We start from the raw sequence: 14,885 nt of genomic DNA, 5'->3' as shown, positions 1-14,885 counted from the left end.
CCAAGTAGAGTGACTGGGGGCAGGGGAGCCCAGGGTCTACAGCAGCAGCTTCTGGGGTCAACCCACCTGTTTCCTCAGCTGTTAACTGGCTTCCCGTAGGAAGAGTAGGAGTATAGAAGGGATTGTGCCTCTGGTGACAGTGGCAATATGTATGTCTGTGTGACTGTGTGTGTGTGACTATGACTATGTGTATGCAACTGTGTGTGTGTGCGTGTGTGTGTGTTTGCAGGATTGTATGCCTGAGTGTGGAGAGAGCGACTGTGTCTCTGCACAATCCAATGTGTCCATGAGCTTGAGGGTGTGTCTGAGTGTGCAGCTGTATCTTATGCCTGCCTCTCATCTAGTTCTGAACTCAGCTAACTGTAATAATAACTAGACCGACGTAAAATGATCACGAACATAATCCACACACCAACTTAAATCTAACAGAGTTCTAATATGAACAAACTCTAACTCAAATTTAATTCAGCAATAAAAATGACACCTGAACTCCAATCTCACTTAGTCCTGCACACTAACACTAAGATATTTCTAATAATAATATCCAATCTCTGACTCCTCAATGTATCCTAAATCTACTACTAATTAAAATCAACCCAAATTTCCCAGATTGCTTTTAAATTCTAAATCCAATCCTGGCTCTACCTGAACCTGAACCCTAGTCATAGCCATAACCTGAACCTTAACCATAACCTTAATTATGACCCTTTCCAGACCTCTATCATATGCCTGAACTAACCCAACCTTGGTCAAATCCTAACCCAGCTGTCGGTATTTTAGGAATGAGCTCATCTATGTTCTGAAACTCTTCAGCCACTTCCTGGAGTGATGCAAGACATAGGCTAACAGGAAGGGATATTTGCCTCATCGGGGTCAGTCCCCATCTTTGGCATGAGTGGGTTCTGAAGATGATCTCTTGGGGAAAAGGAGAGCAAGTGTAGACTCACTGGTCATGAAGAACCTTGAAAGGACAAGAATCTAGAAACACTTATAGCCAAACTAGCTCTTACCTAGTTTTTCTTAGAATCGGCCTCATACAAGTACAGAGGCAAATAAACCTATGTTACTGTAGCTGGTAACATCTAGGAGCTTTCAAACGTTGGGGACCCAAGGCAGCTCAATAGCAGCCTGAACCTGACCTTGGCTCTGGTTCTAGGTCTAGCCCTAGATTGCCCCCAGGTTCCTGACTCCATTCTGCAAGCTTCCTTTTCACCCCCTTTTTAGTGTCTCAAATAATGACAAGAGACCCTCAAGCCAGAGGAACATCTACCTTTACCCACAGTGACAAGAGTGAGAAAGTGTCCTCTTCATCTCTTCATAGTCAGTCCTAAATAGCCTCTCCCAGCTGCTCACGGATGCCCCTGCCGGGGACAGCAGAATCGGCTCCAGGTCCTTCTGAAAGACACCTTGACTTCTTTGTTGCGGAGGCTGTAAATGAGCGGGTTGAGAGCTGGGATGACGAGGGTGTAAAACACAGATGCCATCTTGTCGGTGTCCAGGGCATAGCTGGAGCTCGGACGCAGGTACATGAAAATGAGTGTCCCATACAGCATGGCCACGGCCATGAGGTGGGAGCCACAGGTAGAAGCTGCTCGCCGGCGGCCCTCGGCGGAGCGCATGCGGATCACAGCCCCAGCAATGAAACCGTAAGACACGACAATAGCCAGCACTGTGGCTGTCTGGATGAAGCCACACACGGCAAAGAGGAGCAGTTCATTGAGGCTGGTGTCGCTGCATGAGATGGCCAGCAGCGGAGGGATATCGCAGAAGAAGCTGTTGATTTCGCGGGAGCCGCAGAAGCTCAGGTGGAAGGTGAAGGTCGTGTGGACAAAGGCACTCAGTGCCCCGCCCAGGCAAGATGCGCCCAGCAAGGCCAGGCATAGGCGCCGCGACATGGCTGTTGTGTAAAGAAGAGGGTTTCCAATGGCCATGTAGCGGTCATAGGCCATGGCCGCCAACAGGCAACACTCCGCATCAGCCAGCCCAGCAAACAAAAACATCTGGAGGGCACAGGCTGCGTAAGGGATGGTGGCGTGGGGCAACAGCAGGTCCACCAGCATCTTGGGGCCGATGGCTGAGGAATAGCAAGCATCCAGCAGGGAGAGGTTGGCCAGGAAGAAGTACATAGGTGTGTGGAGCCGGGAGTCCACGAGGATCAGCAGCGCCATGCCCACATTTCCCAGCAGGCTCACCAGGTAGACGGGCAGGAAGATCAGGAAGAGGGTCAGGCGCAGGTCCCAGCGATCTGTGATGCCCAGGAGGATGAATTCAGCAGGGGCCGCCCTGGCCCAGGTGAAGTTCTCTATAGTCATCCTGCTGGACAGAGTCTGTGGAGAGGCAAAGCAAAGGGGAGAGAGAGAAAGGTCATGACCAGCGTGGAGGAGAAAGCACCGTGTGTACTGGGAGTCAAGTAGAGTTAGGTTTCAGTCTTTTAACTGTGTAACAAAATTGCTGTGTGATCTCGGGACAAGCCACATGATGTCTCAAAACCTTTGTTTCTAACGCTGAGACGTGACTACAACTTATCCTCCAAAAAGGCAGGAGTCGTGTCTGTCGAATTCACTTTTGTATCCACAGTTCTGAGAACATTGCCTGGCACATAGTAGGTGCTCGATAAATATTTGTTAAATGAATGCTGAATGGAATGATAGTGTCTGGGCAGAAAGAGTCTCCTGATCTAAAGGGGAACTCTCGTGGGTCTTGAGTTTTGCTGGGAGGACATCTTTCCACTGGAGTAAGACCTGGGAAAGGAGAGAGCAGCAGTGGCTGGAGGTAGGAAGGAATGGAAAGAATAGATTTGAATGTATTCTTGGACCAGACTCCTCACTTCTCTGAACCTCAATTTTCTCATCTGTGTAATGAGAAAAAAAAAGCTGCAAAGTTTCAATGAGATAATGCATGCAAAGCATTTCACACAGGGCCTGGCACACAGTAGGCATTTAAGGAAGGTTTGGTGAATTAAATTGAATTGAGCTAGATGCCTTGCCTCAGTACTGGAAGGGATCAACTTTAAGGCGGTCAAAAAGTAGTGGAATTACCAGGAAATGCAATGCTGCTTTTACACTTGGTCCTTTCGCCAAGGTAGGACCCATTTCCTTTTCATGTGTTTGACAGAAACGATCACTGATGCACTCAAAGGAAACTCAGTTTCCCCCTCGTTTGTGCCCTGCTTACATCTGTCTGCCCTTCATCATTCTGTTGCACGTATTTTTTACATGTCCATTTCTCCTGAGGGCTTTGAGCTCTGTGTATTATAGCCCGTTGTTTTATAATTACCTAAGTGTTTGTCTCCTTCATCTAATCAAATGTTTGGGACCATACCTAATTCTTCCCTCTGTCCTTAGGGATACAGAATTTTAGGGATCTTTCCCTCTTACTTGGTGGTGTCACTGGTGGAGATTAGACAGCCTCTAGGGGTGAAGTGTGGGGTTCCAGCTCCATCCAACTGCATGTTCTCCATGAATGAAGTCAGCTGACTGGCTGAAACTCTGCGTCCAGAACCCAGTTGGTGACAACCCCCTGTGTGTTTCTGTTCGTCCACATGGAAAGCAAACACTACTCACCTTCCCAAAGAGGAAGGGAGCTTCTTTGAGCACCTCCCCACTTCTCCATCTGTAAAATGAGAATAATGAGAATTCAGGGCTTTTGAATTTTGCTTTTAATTTGGGGGCACAAGGATCCCCAAACTTTAGTTAAATAGCTATCATGCAGAGTGTGTGCGTGCGTGTGCACGAAACATAGGGTTCATTCTCTATTCATTTCTCTCTGATGCCTTACTGCCCATGAGGAATAATCCTGACATTCTAGGGTGTCTTTCCTTGAAGGTGAGAAAACTGAGTTCCAAAGAAGGGAGGAGACTTGCTGCAAGCTAGAGAGGGGATGAGTTGGGGCTTCAACTCAGATCTGGCTCCAAATCCAATTCGCTTTGTCACTAGACAGAGACCTTAATTAGGTTTCTTAATATATCACCAAGCTTGTGGTTGCCACGGCTTGCCTCAGGCCTCTCATCTTTAGCTTGAGCAGATTGGACCAGATCAGTGGTTCACCGTCTACTCCGTGGACTTCTGTCATTGGAATTACTGGTGGAGCTTTGTGAAAAACATACATGGCCACGCACAGTGCCCACAGATTGTGATTTAGTTGATGTAGAACAGGACTCAACAATCTGTACTTGAAAAAAAAACTTCCAGGTGATCCTGACACTCAGCTTGATTTGAGACCCCACACAGCAGAACTTCTCAATCTTTCATGTGCATGGGAATCACCTACAGATCTGGTTTTCTGCAGATTCTATCTCAGAAGGACTGGGGAAGGGCCTGCGGTTTTGTATCTCTAACAGACTCCCAGAGGATGCTGATGCTGCTGGGGAACCAGAGTTTGAATAGCAAGACCCTAGGTCGTATTGGATAGCACTTCCAGCTCTGACATCTTAGGGTTCTAGCTTTCTGGAGCATTTTCTTAGCCTCTTCCTGCTAGTTCCTTTTTCTCTGCTGACACCTTTGTTTTGATTTGTTCTCTCTCTCCGGGTCCCCACTCTACTTATGAACACATGTAAGTCTGGTGAGGCTGGCTTCCTGGCATTTCTCAATATGTGGCTTTTCCATTTCCTAACACGTTTGAGTTCTTAGCTCCTTCTTCCCCGGCACACAGACACAGGCTATGTCTTGGTCCAGACACCGGCTGCTGTCACCGTAATGTGTGTGTTTATTGGGTTGGTCAGACTTACCTAGACCATGAAGGGCAGTGAGGAGTTCCTCTGGCAGAGCAGCTTTGGTCCAGCCTTTGAGGCGAGAATGGCAGGAGGAGGTAGCGGGGACGTGCCCCACCCCAGAGGTAGGAGCAGGGGGACGTGTACGCTTCTCGATCTTCTTTCTGTTTTCCTCCTGACTCCTCCTTCCCCCTCTACTGTCTTGGACTCCAAGGAGACTCTCCACATCCTTTGGGGACTCCGTGACAGCTAGTGGCAGGGGAATGCCAGGGATGACTCACTCCTTGGTGCCTGGAGAGGTTAGAAAAGTTTGGCTGAGTGGGTCCCTAGGCTCTGTGTGGGAAGACAGCCGTGCTACTTGATGAGAGAGGTCCCTTTGTCTCAATTTCCCCGCCTAGTTTTCGAGTCTCAACATTTTCACATTGCTGTATGATCTTATACACAAACACAAATTCTCCTAACCTGTCACATTGCTCCTCTCGCCTGAGATGTCCAGCCGCTTCCTTGCTTGGAAAACTCTTCCTCTGGTAACAGAACCAGCTCAGGTGTCACTTTCCGCAGGAAGTCTTCCTGCCTCCGTGGCAGAGCCACTCACTCCCTCTGTGCATCTAGGAGACGTACACTGTACACCAGAGCAGGCATCCAGCACGGACAAGGAAACATAGGGTCGTGTCTGATGCTGCAGCAGACTGGAAGCAGCTGGAGGCCAGGGCCAGGCACGGAGTCAGCACTCAGGAAATTACATCAGACCTCTTGGGAATGGGCCCAGGCATAGGTGATTTTTAAATCTCCCAAGGTTGAAAACCACTTGGCATGTCCATCCAGGATTGAGAACCACTTCTCAGGAGATGGGAATGAACCAAATAGCCAGGGTCCCCCCCCTTTTTTTTTTTGCATGGATCTTATAGGGAGAGTCAGACTTGAGTAAATGAAAACACGGGAGAGAGTGTTTCGGGCAGGATCAATGGCATGTGCGAAGGCCTGGAGGTGGGAACGCAAATGGCACATTTGAAGCATTGAAAGGCCAGTGGGTTTGGAGTGCTGGGAATGATGGAGAAAGAGGTGTGACTGAGCCTAGAGAAGTAGGTAGAGGCCAGATAGTGGGGGCTTACAGGCTATTTTGAAGTATTTGTTTTTATCTTCAAAGCAGCGAGTTGCTACTAAAAGTTTTAAGGAAGGGCTGAGACGTGATGAGACTGACATTTCCAAAAGATCACTGACTGCTGTGAGCAGAAGGGACTGGAGAAGAGACCAGTCAGGAGCCTGGTCATAGTCCAAGCTAGAGATGATGGTGATCTAGTGAAGAAAGTGCACATGTGGGACTGGGGGCCACAGCAGCAAGCCTTCTTTGAGAAAGCAAAATACTCGTGAAGCAGATGAAAGCTCTGGTCATCTTCCAGGCAGGACTACCATTTAAGTAAGAGTGTGTCTGTGACTCTAGAAGGCATGGGTTGGGCACCGTGGCAGAGACGAGAGAGAGAAAGAGAGAGAGAGAGAGAGAGAGAGAGAGAGAACCCCCAGGATTCTGGTCCCAGCTCTGGAAGGTGGGCAGAAACCTGATATATCCCCAGAGACAACAGCTTCTAGCAGTGTACACAGAGATCCTCCAGGTAGAGCCTCTCATGAAGGAACTGCATGTCCTGCTAAGAACTTCTTTTCCTGTCGAGGCTAGGGTGGGAATATGTTCCAGTAAGAGTAGGAATAGTACTTTTAATTCATCTGATGTTACCAGTACTGATCTAGAAACCTGGCCTTGGGCACACACTATCTATAACACTGGGCATGGGTATTCTCTTTCTGTCACTCAAACTGCACAGGAAGCTCATCGAACTGCTGACCAGAAGGATCCTAAAAATACCACCACCAGAGCCATGTGTGGCTACGCTCAGATTTAGGATGGGATCATGTGGCTCATCCCGGGGTATGGACATTTGAGCACCTGGGCTCCCCTATGCTGGGAACAGAAAAAAGTCACTCTAAACAGAACCAGCTCAACTCACCTGCACCAGAGATATGGGATGAATATCCCCAGAACTGCGTAGTTGTTGCGTTACAGTAATGGACAGCAGTCGCTTTGGCACTGGCTGGTCGTGTTGCTCGGGTACACATTGGGCAGCTGTGAAGCGATCCAACAGTTGTATGGCGTAGATCTTTGGCCGTGGCTTCTACCTGAGTGGTTGGGTCGCTGCAGCCTGGGTTTCCCCTGGGCACAAGGGAGAATCCACCCCAAGATAACAAAAATTCCTCTCCTCAAGGCCAGAGAGACACATTCTGTTTTCCATGTGGGATCATTTGGCCGTTATCTATGTTCCCTCCGCTGGCCTAGCCCTGGAGGACATTATTAGCACACAGAAGCCCTTAATAAAGTCACCCGCCAAGCCTTAAATGATAGCCAGCAAAGCCTATCTTTACTTTTCTCTAATGAGAAAAGCCGTCCCTCAAAACAGGAGGCACCTGTGCCAGGATCCAGAGTGTTGTGTCCCCAGACCCTATGAGTCTGCTAAAGCATTGTCTTTGCTTAAGTCCCTTGGTGATACAGTGAACATTCTGAGTGATCTGGCCCCCAGCCTAGGGGATTTAATAAGTCAGTAGTTCAGATTATGGGGCTTTTGGTGGAACATTGTGACTTGTTTTGGGAATCATTATTTTAATCTGCATTCTCTTGCATGCGCCACAGGGGTATTTGCCTCCGGCGAGGCCAGATGGCCGCCCATGAGCCATTCATGCTGGTGAAACCCCTTGCTGACCCCCCAGGGCATGTTGTGGAAAAGGGGGGCTTGTAAGATCGTGAGAATTCATCAAGAGAGATGAAGTTGTGGGGGAGGTCATGGGGAGAACCTGACCGCCAGTTGACCTGAGAGTTGCATCCGGGCAGTCAGAGCTCCTCACCCCTCCCCTGACCTTGGACCGGAAGTTCTCCCCTCCCTTCCCACAGCCAAGCCATTTTCAAGGACGCAGCTTTGAGAGAGCAACGTGTTGTTGAGATTATCCGGACGATATACACGTCCACACCTCACTAAAGCCTCTTTATAAACTAGAAACTTCTGGCGGACAGGTGCGGAGACCTACTCATCACAGCCGCAGCTGACAAGACCGGTAGGTAAGTTGACTTGCTTATTAAACCTGCCACTTACCAATCTGGAGAGGCCTGACTCTTTTCAGTCTCTCCCTGCCCGCCATGTTACGGGGCCAGTTTGTGGACCAAGAAGTGGGTTTCCTGTCCCTTTCCTCAGTGGCAGCTGAATTATGCTTTATATGTGAGCACGGTCTTGTGTGTTGGTGACTTTCCTATTCTCCTGTATCTTTCACGAGCATTTTCCCTAATGTATCTTTTCTATATCTAATTATGTTTAGACTTTCGCTTATCGTTGGACCTGAACTGATACTAATTAACAGAAAATTTTCAACAGTTGTATGCTTTTCAGGTTGTTTCTTCGGTTACTCAGTTATTTGTATTCTTTGGTTATTATGAATAGTGCTACTGTGAACATTCATGTTCTGGCTTTTGTGTAGACCTATGTTTTCTTAGTTATATACTTAAGAATGGAATTCCTGGGTCATATGGTAACTCTACGTTTAACTTTTTGAGAAACTGCCAAACTGTTTTCCAAATGGCTGCATTATTTTACAATCTCACCACCAATGTGGGAGGGTTCACCTTTCTGTCATTTCTTGCCAACATTTTTTTATTATAACCATCCTCATGAAAATGAAGTGATATCTCAATGTGGTTTTGATTTTGCACTTCTCTAATGATGTCGAATGTTTTTCATGGGCTAATTGGCCATTTGCATTTTTTATTTGGAGAAATGTCAATTCAAATCCTTCGTCCACTTTTAAGTTGGATTACTTGTCTAATTGAATAGTAAATATTTTTATATATTCTTTTTTTTTTTTAGATGAGGCAACCCTTGGTTGACCTCACAGATTGCAAGGACCTTGTCAGCTTACATTCCTTATTTTTTTATTTTTTTATTTTTTATGCCTACAGCACTTGGTCTTCCTAGGTGGTCTCCCTTCCAAAGTACTAACCAGGCCTGACCCTGCTTAGCCTTAGGAAGAAGAGGACTTTGGTGTGAAAGGGAAGTCAAAGTCGGCTTGTCCAGAGTTCCTGGGTAATCATCCAGGTTCGTCTTCTGGCCCCGACGCCATCTTTGATGATGACTGGAATAAAATACAAATGTTAAAAAAAAAAAAAAAAAAGAATATATAAAAATACTTACTATTCAATTAGACAAGTATCTTAATACAAATATCTTATATATATGATAAGCATATATTTTCTCCCTTTCAGTGGGTTGTCTATTTACTCCCTTGCTGGTATCTTTTGAAGCACAGAACTTTTGGATTTTGATGTATTCCCACTTATCCATTTATTTCCTTTGTGCTTTTTGTGTCATAACTAAGAAGTGATTGCTTAATCCAGGTCATAAAGATTCACTCCCATGCTTTCTTCTAAGAGTTGTGTAGTTTTAATTTTTAATTTTTCCATTGATGTCTATGATCCATTTTGAGTTAATTTTTTGTATGTAGTGTAAGGTAAAGATCCAACTTCATTCTTTTGCATTTGGGTATCCAATTGTCTCAGCACTGTTTGTTGAAAACACTTTTTCTCCATTGATTTGTCCTGGAAGCCTTGTTGAAAATAAATTGACCAGAAATGTGAAGGTTTATTTGTGGGCTCTCAATTCTATCCCTTTGATCTGCATATTTAGCTTTGTGCCAGGACTGCATTGTCTTACTTATTACAGTTTTATAGTAAGTTTTGAAATCTGGAAGTGTGAGTCTTCCAACTTTCCTCTTCTATTTCAAGAATGTATTGGCTATTCTTGGTGCCTTGCAATTCAATGTGAATTTTGGGATCATCTTGTCATTTTCTGCAAAAAAAGACAGCTGAGATTTTGATGGGGATTGCATTGAATCTGAATTGTTTATTAGTTCTAATAGTTCTCTTTTGGTGGATTTCTTAGGAATCTTTAAATATATAACATCTGTCATCTGCAAATAGAGATAATTTTACTTCTTTCTTTACAATCTGGATGTCTTCTACTTCCTTTTCTAACTTAATTGTTCTGGCTGGAACCTCTAGTACAATGCTGAATAGAAGTGCCAAGCGTGGACATCTTTATGTTATTTTTGATCTTAGAAGAGCAGGAATAGGAAGGAGAGATAAAGCGACAGTGGAACTCACAAGAAAAACAGATCATGTCCAGGTGGCTAGAGTGGACTGGTATGAGAGGGACTTTTTACAGATGATGTGGGCATAGAGTAGTGGACAGTGCCACAGAGGGGAAAATAACATTTAAATAAAAGGCCCTGAGGAGAAATGTATATGGTATATATGAATGAATAATAGTTCAGATGTAGTCGGCATCTTATTTTTTAAAATAATTATGTGACAATAAATGGAGAAGTAATTCTTGTAAAAATGAAATATATGAGGGAGAGAATCACTTTAATATTTGATATTCTAAAAGTCATATATTGTTTCAGTAAAAAAAAATAACACATTGTTTACTAAACAGCACTGAATTGTATACTTTAAAAGGATGAATTTTATGGTATATGAATTATATTTCAATAAAACATTAAAAAATAACACATCATACTGAAAGGAAAAACAATTCACTGATCATATAAACTCTGCACAGAGAAGGATTTTCTAATGATAACACTGGCAGGAGAGTCACCAGGAGATTTGTTTTCAATGGTTTCATGTATATAAATTGAAAACTTACATATGTCAAAAAATCAAAAAGAAAACAGATGGTTGAGAAGGGCAAAGTTTGCACCATATGTGTAAAATGTAAAATTTGGATATAGAAAGGACTTATACAAGTCTTTAAAATAGTCAAATGACATGAATAAATAATAAACAGAAAAATAAACAAAATTTATTTACAGACAATAGTTAGTATGCAAAAAAAATTTAAAAAGAGGTACCATATTTTATTTATTATATTTGCAGCAATTAAAAAAATTAGAATAGAAAGTACAGGTAGGATGCAGAGAAAAGAGAACTCTCACGGAATGTCAGCTAGAATGCAAGTCATCAACTATATTGTAAATGCCTTAGGCAAGATGTATCATGAGCCAGAAAATTGTTCCATACAGCAATCTCATTCCTTAACATTTATTTTTAAGGACCTAAGGAGATCTATATAGATGGTTTATTCACAACAATTTTTATTGTGTTATTATTTATAATAGTAAAAATAATTTTAAAAATCTAATTATCTAAAATGGAAGATTATATATAAATATGGCACCTGCTTCTGCTATAATATTAATTATGAAAATGTTTATAAAGATTTAATAATAGTAATAGTGTGGAAAACATTCGTGTTATCAGACAACGTGAAAAACCAGCATCTTAACAATATAAGATAAATTTATAGAGAAAAGGGCCATATGAATTTGTGTAAAGTATTCATAGTGGTTTTTTAAAGAAGAGACTAAAATTTTTTTCTTTATACTTTAGACATTTACTGTAAATGATATAAATGATTTCTCAGCTGGAGAAAAAATAAAAAAGTTTATAAAGAATAAAGAGTAGTCATAACTGACAAATGAGAAACAAAATCACCTGCCAGAGACAAAGATCTGAACCCAGATACGTGACAGTAGACAAATATCTTAATCTTTCTGCTCCTAGGATTCTTTTCTAGAATATCGTTGCCCTGTCAGACCACACACAGATTCTGCCTGCTTGGTGACTTGGTGTCATACTCTCCATGCTGAGACAAGTGAGTAAATTTATTCCAAGGCAGGGTCAGAATTAGTCCCTGACTTGGAAGAAACTCACATAGTGCAATATACGGATGATGTATTATATAATTGTACATTGGAAACCTATATACTTTGATCAGTCAATGCCACCCCCAATAAATTTAATAATAATAAAAAAAAGACAAAAGAATTGGTCCTTGAAAAGCCCAGTGACTAAACTGAACTCCTGATCTGCTTGGTCTCGCCATTATTTCTTGTTGTTGGGGAAGAATTTATAGTCCTACAACATGCTTCTATTGGGTTTGCCCCTAGAAGCCAAGTGTTTGCTGGTATTTTTAGTATTCCAACTCTGGACCGAATCTACTTGGATATATATACATCCATCAAGTACCTTGTAGGGACTGGTCACTCATTCTCTCCAGGCTGGGGCTCTGACCTTGGCCTGTTGTCCTATTCCAGTCCTGCAGAGTCAGAGTCTTCATTTTTTGCATCTGTATGTAAAGCTAAGCATCTAGGTTGTTTTGAATGTGAGACTTTCAAATTCATAATGGTCATGTTCAGGGAAGAAGGCATGTTGGGAAGACTGGGCTTCTACTCTGGGGAATTACTTTTTATGGGGTGGAACATCTTCCCTAACCAAAGAGTCTCCACAAAGCCCCCTTCATGTCCCTGTTCCTCAGGCTGTAGATAAAGGGGTTCAGCATGGGGGTCACCATTGTATACATCACAGATGCCACCATTCCAGTGTCTGCTGAGTAGGAGGAGGAGGGCTGGAAATACACCAGAAAGACAGTTCCATAAAAGAGAGTGACCACTGACAGGTGAGAACCACAGGTAGAGAAGACTCTGTGCTTCCCCCCAGCAGAGGGGACCCTGAGGATGGTATGGACGATGTGGACATAAGAGACCAGGACACAGGTGAGGGGGACCACTCCTGAGAGAGCTGCCTCAGAAAACATCATGATGTGAAAAACATGGGTGTCTGAGCAGGTAAGTCTGAGGAGTGGGAGAAGATCACAGAAGAAGTGTTGGATGGAATGGGAGGCACAGAAAGAGAACTGAGACATCAGGAGAGTGAGTGAGAAGGCCAGGAAGTGACCGCAGAGCCAGGATGTGGTAACCAGCAATAGGCAGCGTTGGGGACACATAATCGTGGTGTAGTGTAGAGGAAGACAGATAGCCACGTAGCGATCATATGCCATCACAGCCAGCAGGAAGTCATCCAGCAGGGCCAACGCCATGAAGAAATACATCTGCACGAGGCACCCAGTGTGGGAGATGGTGTGGTCCTGTGTCTGGATGTTCACTAGCAGCTTGGGGACAATAGTACTAGAAAAGCAGGTATCGATGAAGGACAAGTTGGCCAGGAAAAAGTACATGGGAGTGTGGAGGTGCTGGTCAGAACCTATGGCCAGGATGATGAGCAGGTTCCCCAACACGGTGACCAGGTACATGCCCAGGAAGAGCCCAAACCGGAGCGGCCAGTGCTCTGGGTGTTCAGAGAAGCCCAGGAGCAGAAAGTCAGAGATGCTGGTTTGGTTTCTAATTTCCTTTGAAGGCAGAGAAATTAGAGAAGGATTTTTCTTAAATAAGGATTAGCTCTAATATTACAGAGTCCAAAGACTTTGGTCTGTTTTTCTCGATTCCTGGAAGAGGTCACTGAGCTTTCCTAGAAGCTCTAAGTCTGATTTGCACACATGTATACATACGACGGCTGTGGACTATGATAATGAGGCTTCAGAGCGGAGAAGTAGTTTGGGTTCTAGATTACTGTAATATGGCCAGTGTTTCTCATGAATTGTTTAAATGAGATTGAAGTGGGATCCACGTGATAGAACCTCTTTAAAATATTTCCCTAAAAAAAAAAGTCTTAATTTCATTATCTTATTATTGAGCTCATTTTGGGGTCATGCATATACTAGGATTTACTGGGAAAAACAAGTTGCTCTGTGTGTGTGTGTGTGTGTGTGTGTGTGTGTGTGTGTGTGTGTGTGTGTATTGAGGGAGATGGCAGCAGGACTGGTTTCTTCAGAGTGGATCCAGCTTGGGTTTAGGGGTCTCTAAGTGGGCTGGGGGTGCTCTGGCTCCCTTTGTTGTTGAAGATCATTCCAATGAGTTAGTGTGGCTATGAGAACATTACAAACTGAAAAGCACTTTATCATAAGGACACACTTTTTATTTTAATCATCAGTCAATCTCACCATTAATGTTTATTCTTAAATATCTTGGCTTTCGCATGGTAGAGTTGGGATGGGAACCTATTCATTGTTCCTTATTCTCAGTCTGACCTTGGTGGTTACTTGGCTTTGAATCTCTGCTTTCTAGTTTGTAACCATGTGTAACTGCTTCAGAGAGTCATTGAAGTTATAATTAGGATAACACATATGGGAGGCACAGTACTATTAGGGGGAGTGACACAATTGTCATTGTCAGCAGTCGATATGAAATGTGATCCTGGGACACACGACATCATGGAAAAGCATCGGACGACCTGCTGACAGCTCTGTTCCTTACGTGTCTTTTAATCTTGGAAACAGTTTACTTCTTCAGACTCTTCCTTTACTTATCCATCACCTATCGATAACAACCCTACCTGATGGGCTTGTTGAAGAGAACAGATGCTGGAATCAGTCGAAGGTTTTTCATCAACCGTGATGTGCAATCAAGACAAGAAATTCCAGTGTTCCTGTTCGATAGTGTGGAGGAAGCAATGCAGTGAGCTGTCAGTGGCAGCGCGTGCTAATGTCACGTTTAGTTAGTGTCATGATTAAAAATACGATACACGTTCTGGAGTCCGACAGAATTTTCCCACTCTTACTCTTGATGTTACCTTGAGAAAGTCACTTAGACCTTTTTTGTCTTTAGTTTCTATGTCCGCTTAAATGAGATAATAAGACAGTTTACTGTATAGAGTGATTGTGAAGATTAAATTAGAGTTGCAGATGATTATCTAATATATAGACATCAACTGGCTCATATTAAGTGCTCAATAGTATGATCTGTTACTTTTGTTGTCGTTTTTAATAAAATGAAGGTTCTCTGTTGTTGTGTCCCAGTCACTGCCTCCAGGTTGGGCTTGTGAATTGTGAGATGTCAGTATAAAAGTCATCATCATCTTTATCATCAGCACCACCTTTGAAAGATTATAACTACTCAGAACCGTCAATGGCAAAGCATTTGTTTTGGCATCTGGAAACCACATGTAAACGTGGTCCAGTCACTTATTCCTCAGAGCCCTCCATTATTAACCGTATAATGAGAATAAATCTATCTTAATACTTATTTGCTGGCTCAAATTTTAAGAAAAAGAAAGGCTGTGACCGAGGTTAGTAAACCTTCAGTGGATGTAGAGGGATTAATTACCAGTGGGTACTTGGTTTGGCGCTTGAGAGTGATTCTGGGAACCACGCCTGCCTGAGGGGACTGAGAGATTTATGCTTTGTCAGCA

The 14,885-nt window shown here is 43.6% G+C and overlaps 2 protein-coding genes across 2 annotated transcripts; both read right to left on the bottom strand.

Moving 5' to 3' along the window:
- Nucleotides 1-1,349: 1,349 nt before the first annotated feature.
- Nucleotides 1,350-2,312, bottom strand: LOC102895021 (olfactory receptor 5C1). Its single transcript, XM_006918143.1, has one exon. The coding sequence runs from the start codon at nt 2,310-2,312 to the stop codon at nt 1,350-1,352; it is 963 nt and encodes a 320-aa protein (XP_006918205.1).
- A 9,757-nt stretch (nt 2,313-12,069) lies between these two features.
- Nucleotides 12,070-14,639, bottom strand: LOC102894768 (olfactory receptor 1G1). Its single transcript, XM_015594110.1, has 3 exons — nt 14,444-14,639; nt 14,256-14,314; nt 12,070-12,987 (listed from the first exon to the last, which is right to left on the bottom strand). The coding sequence occupies exons 1-3, from the start codon at nt 14,637-14,639 to the stop codon at nt 12,070-12,072; spliced, it is 1,173 nt and encodes a 390-aa protein (XP_015449596.1).
- Between the last annotated feature and the right edge of the window lie 246 nt (nt 14,640-14,885).

This window comes from Pteropus alecto, unplaced genomic scaffold (genome assembly GCF_000325575.1).
Source record: "Pteropus alecto unplaced genomic scaffold, ASM32557v1 scaffold67, whole genome shotgun sequence".
Classification (NCBI taxonomy): domain Eukaryota; kingdom Metazoa; phylum Chordata; class Mammalia; order Chiroptera; family Pteropodidae; genus Pteropus; species Pteropus alecto.
Note: the sequence above shows the minus strand (reverse complement) of the source record. Positions and strands in the feature narration are given on the sequence as shown.

What these genes read in the sequence shown, in the direction of transcription:
- LOC102894768 (XM_015594110.1), bottom strand. Translation starts at nt 14,639, where the DNA reads ATGTGGTTTCCAGATGCCAAAACAAATGCTTTGCCATTGACGGTTCTG. An exon ending in TATTAAAAACGACAACAAAA is followed by an intron (nt 14,315 to 14,443) that starts GTAACAGATCAT and finishes ATCTCATTTAAG; the next exon opens with CGGACATAGAAACTAAAGAC. An exon ending in TTCTCAAGGTAACATCAAGA is followed by an intron (nt 12,988 to 14,255) that starts GTAAGAGTGGGA and finishes CTGCCTTCAAAG; the next exon opens with GAAATTAGAAACCAAACCAG.
- LOC102895021 (XM_006918143.1), bottom strand. Translation starts at nt 2,312, where the DNA reads ATGACTATAGAGAACTTCACCTGGGCCAGGGCGGCCCCTGCTGAATTC.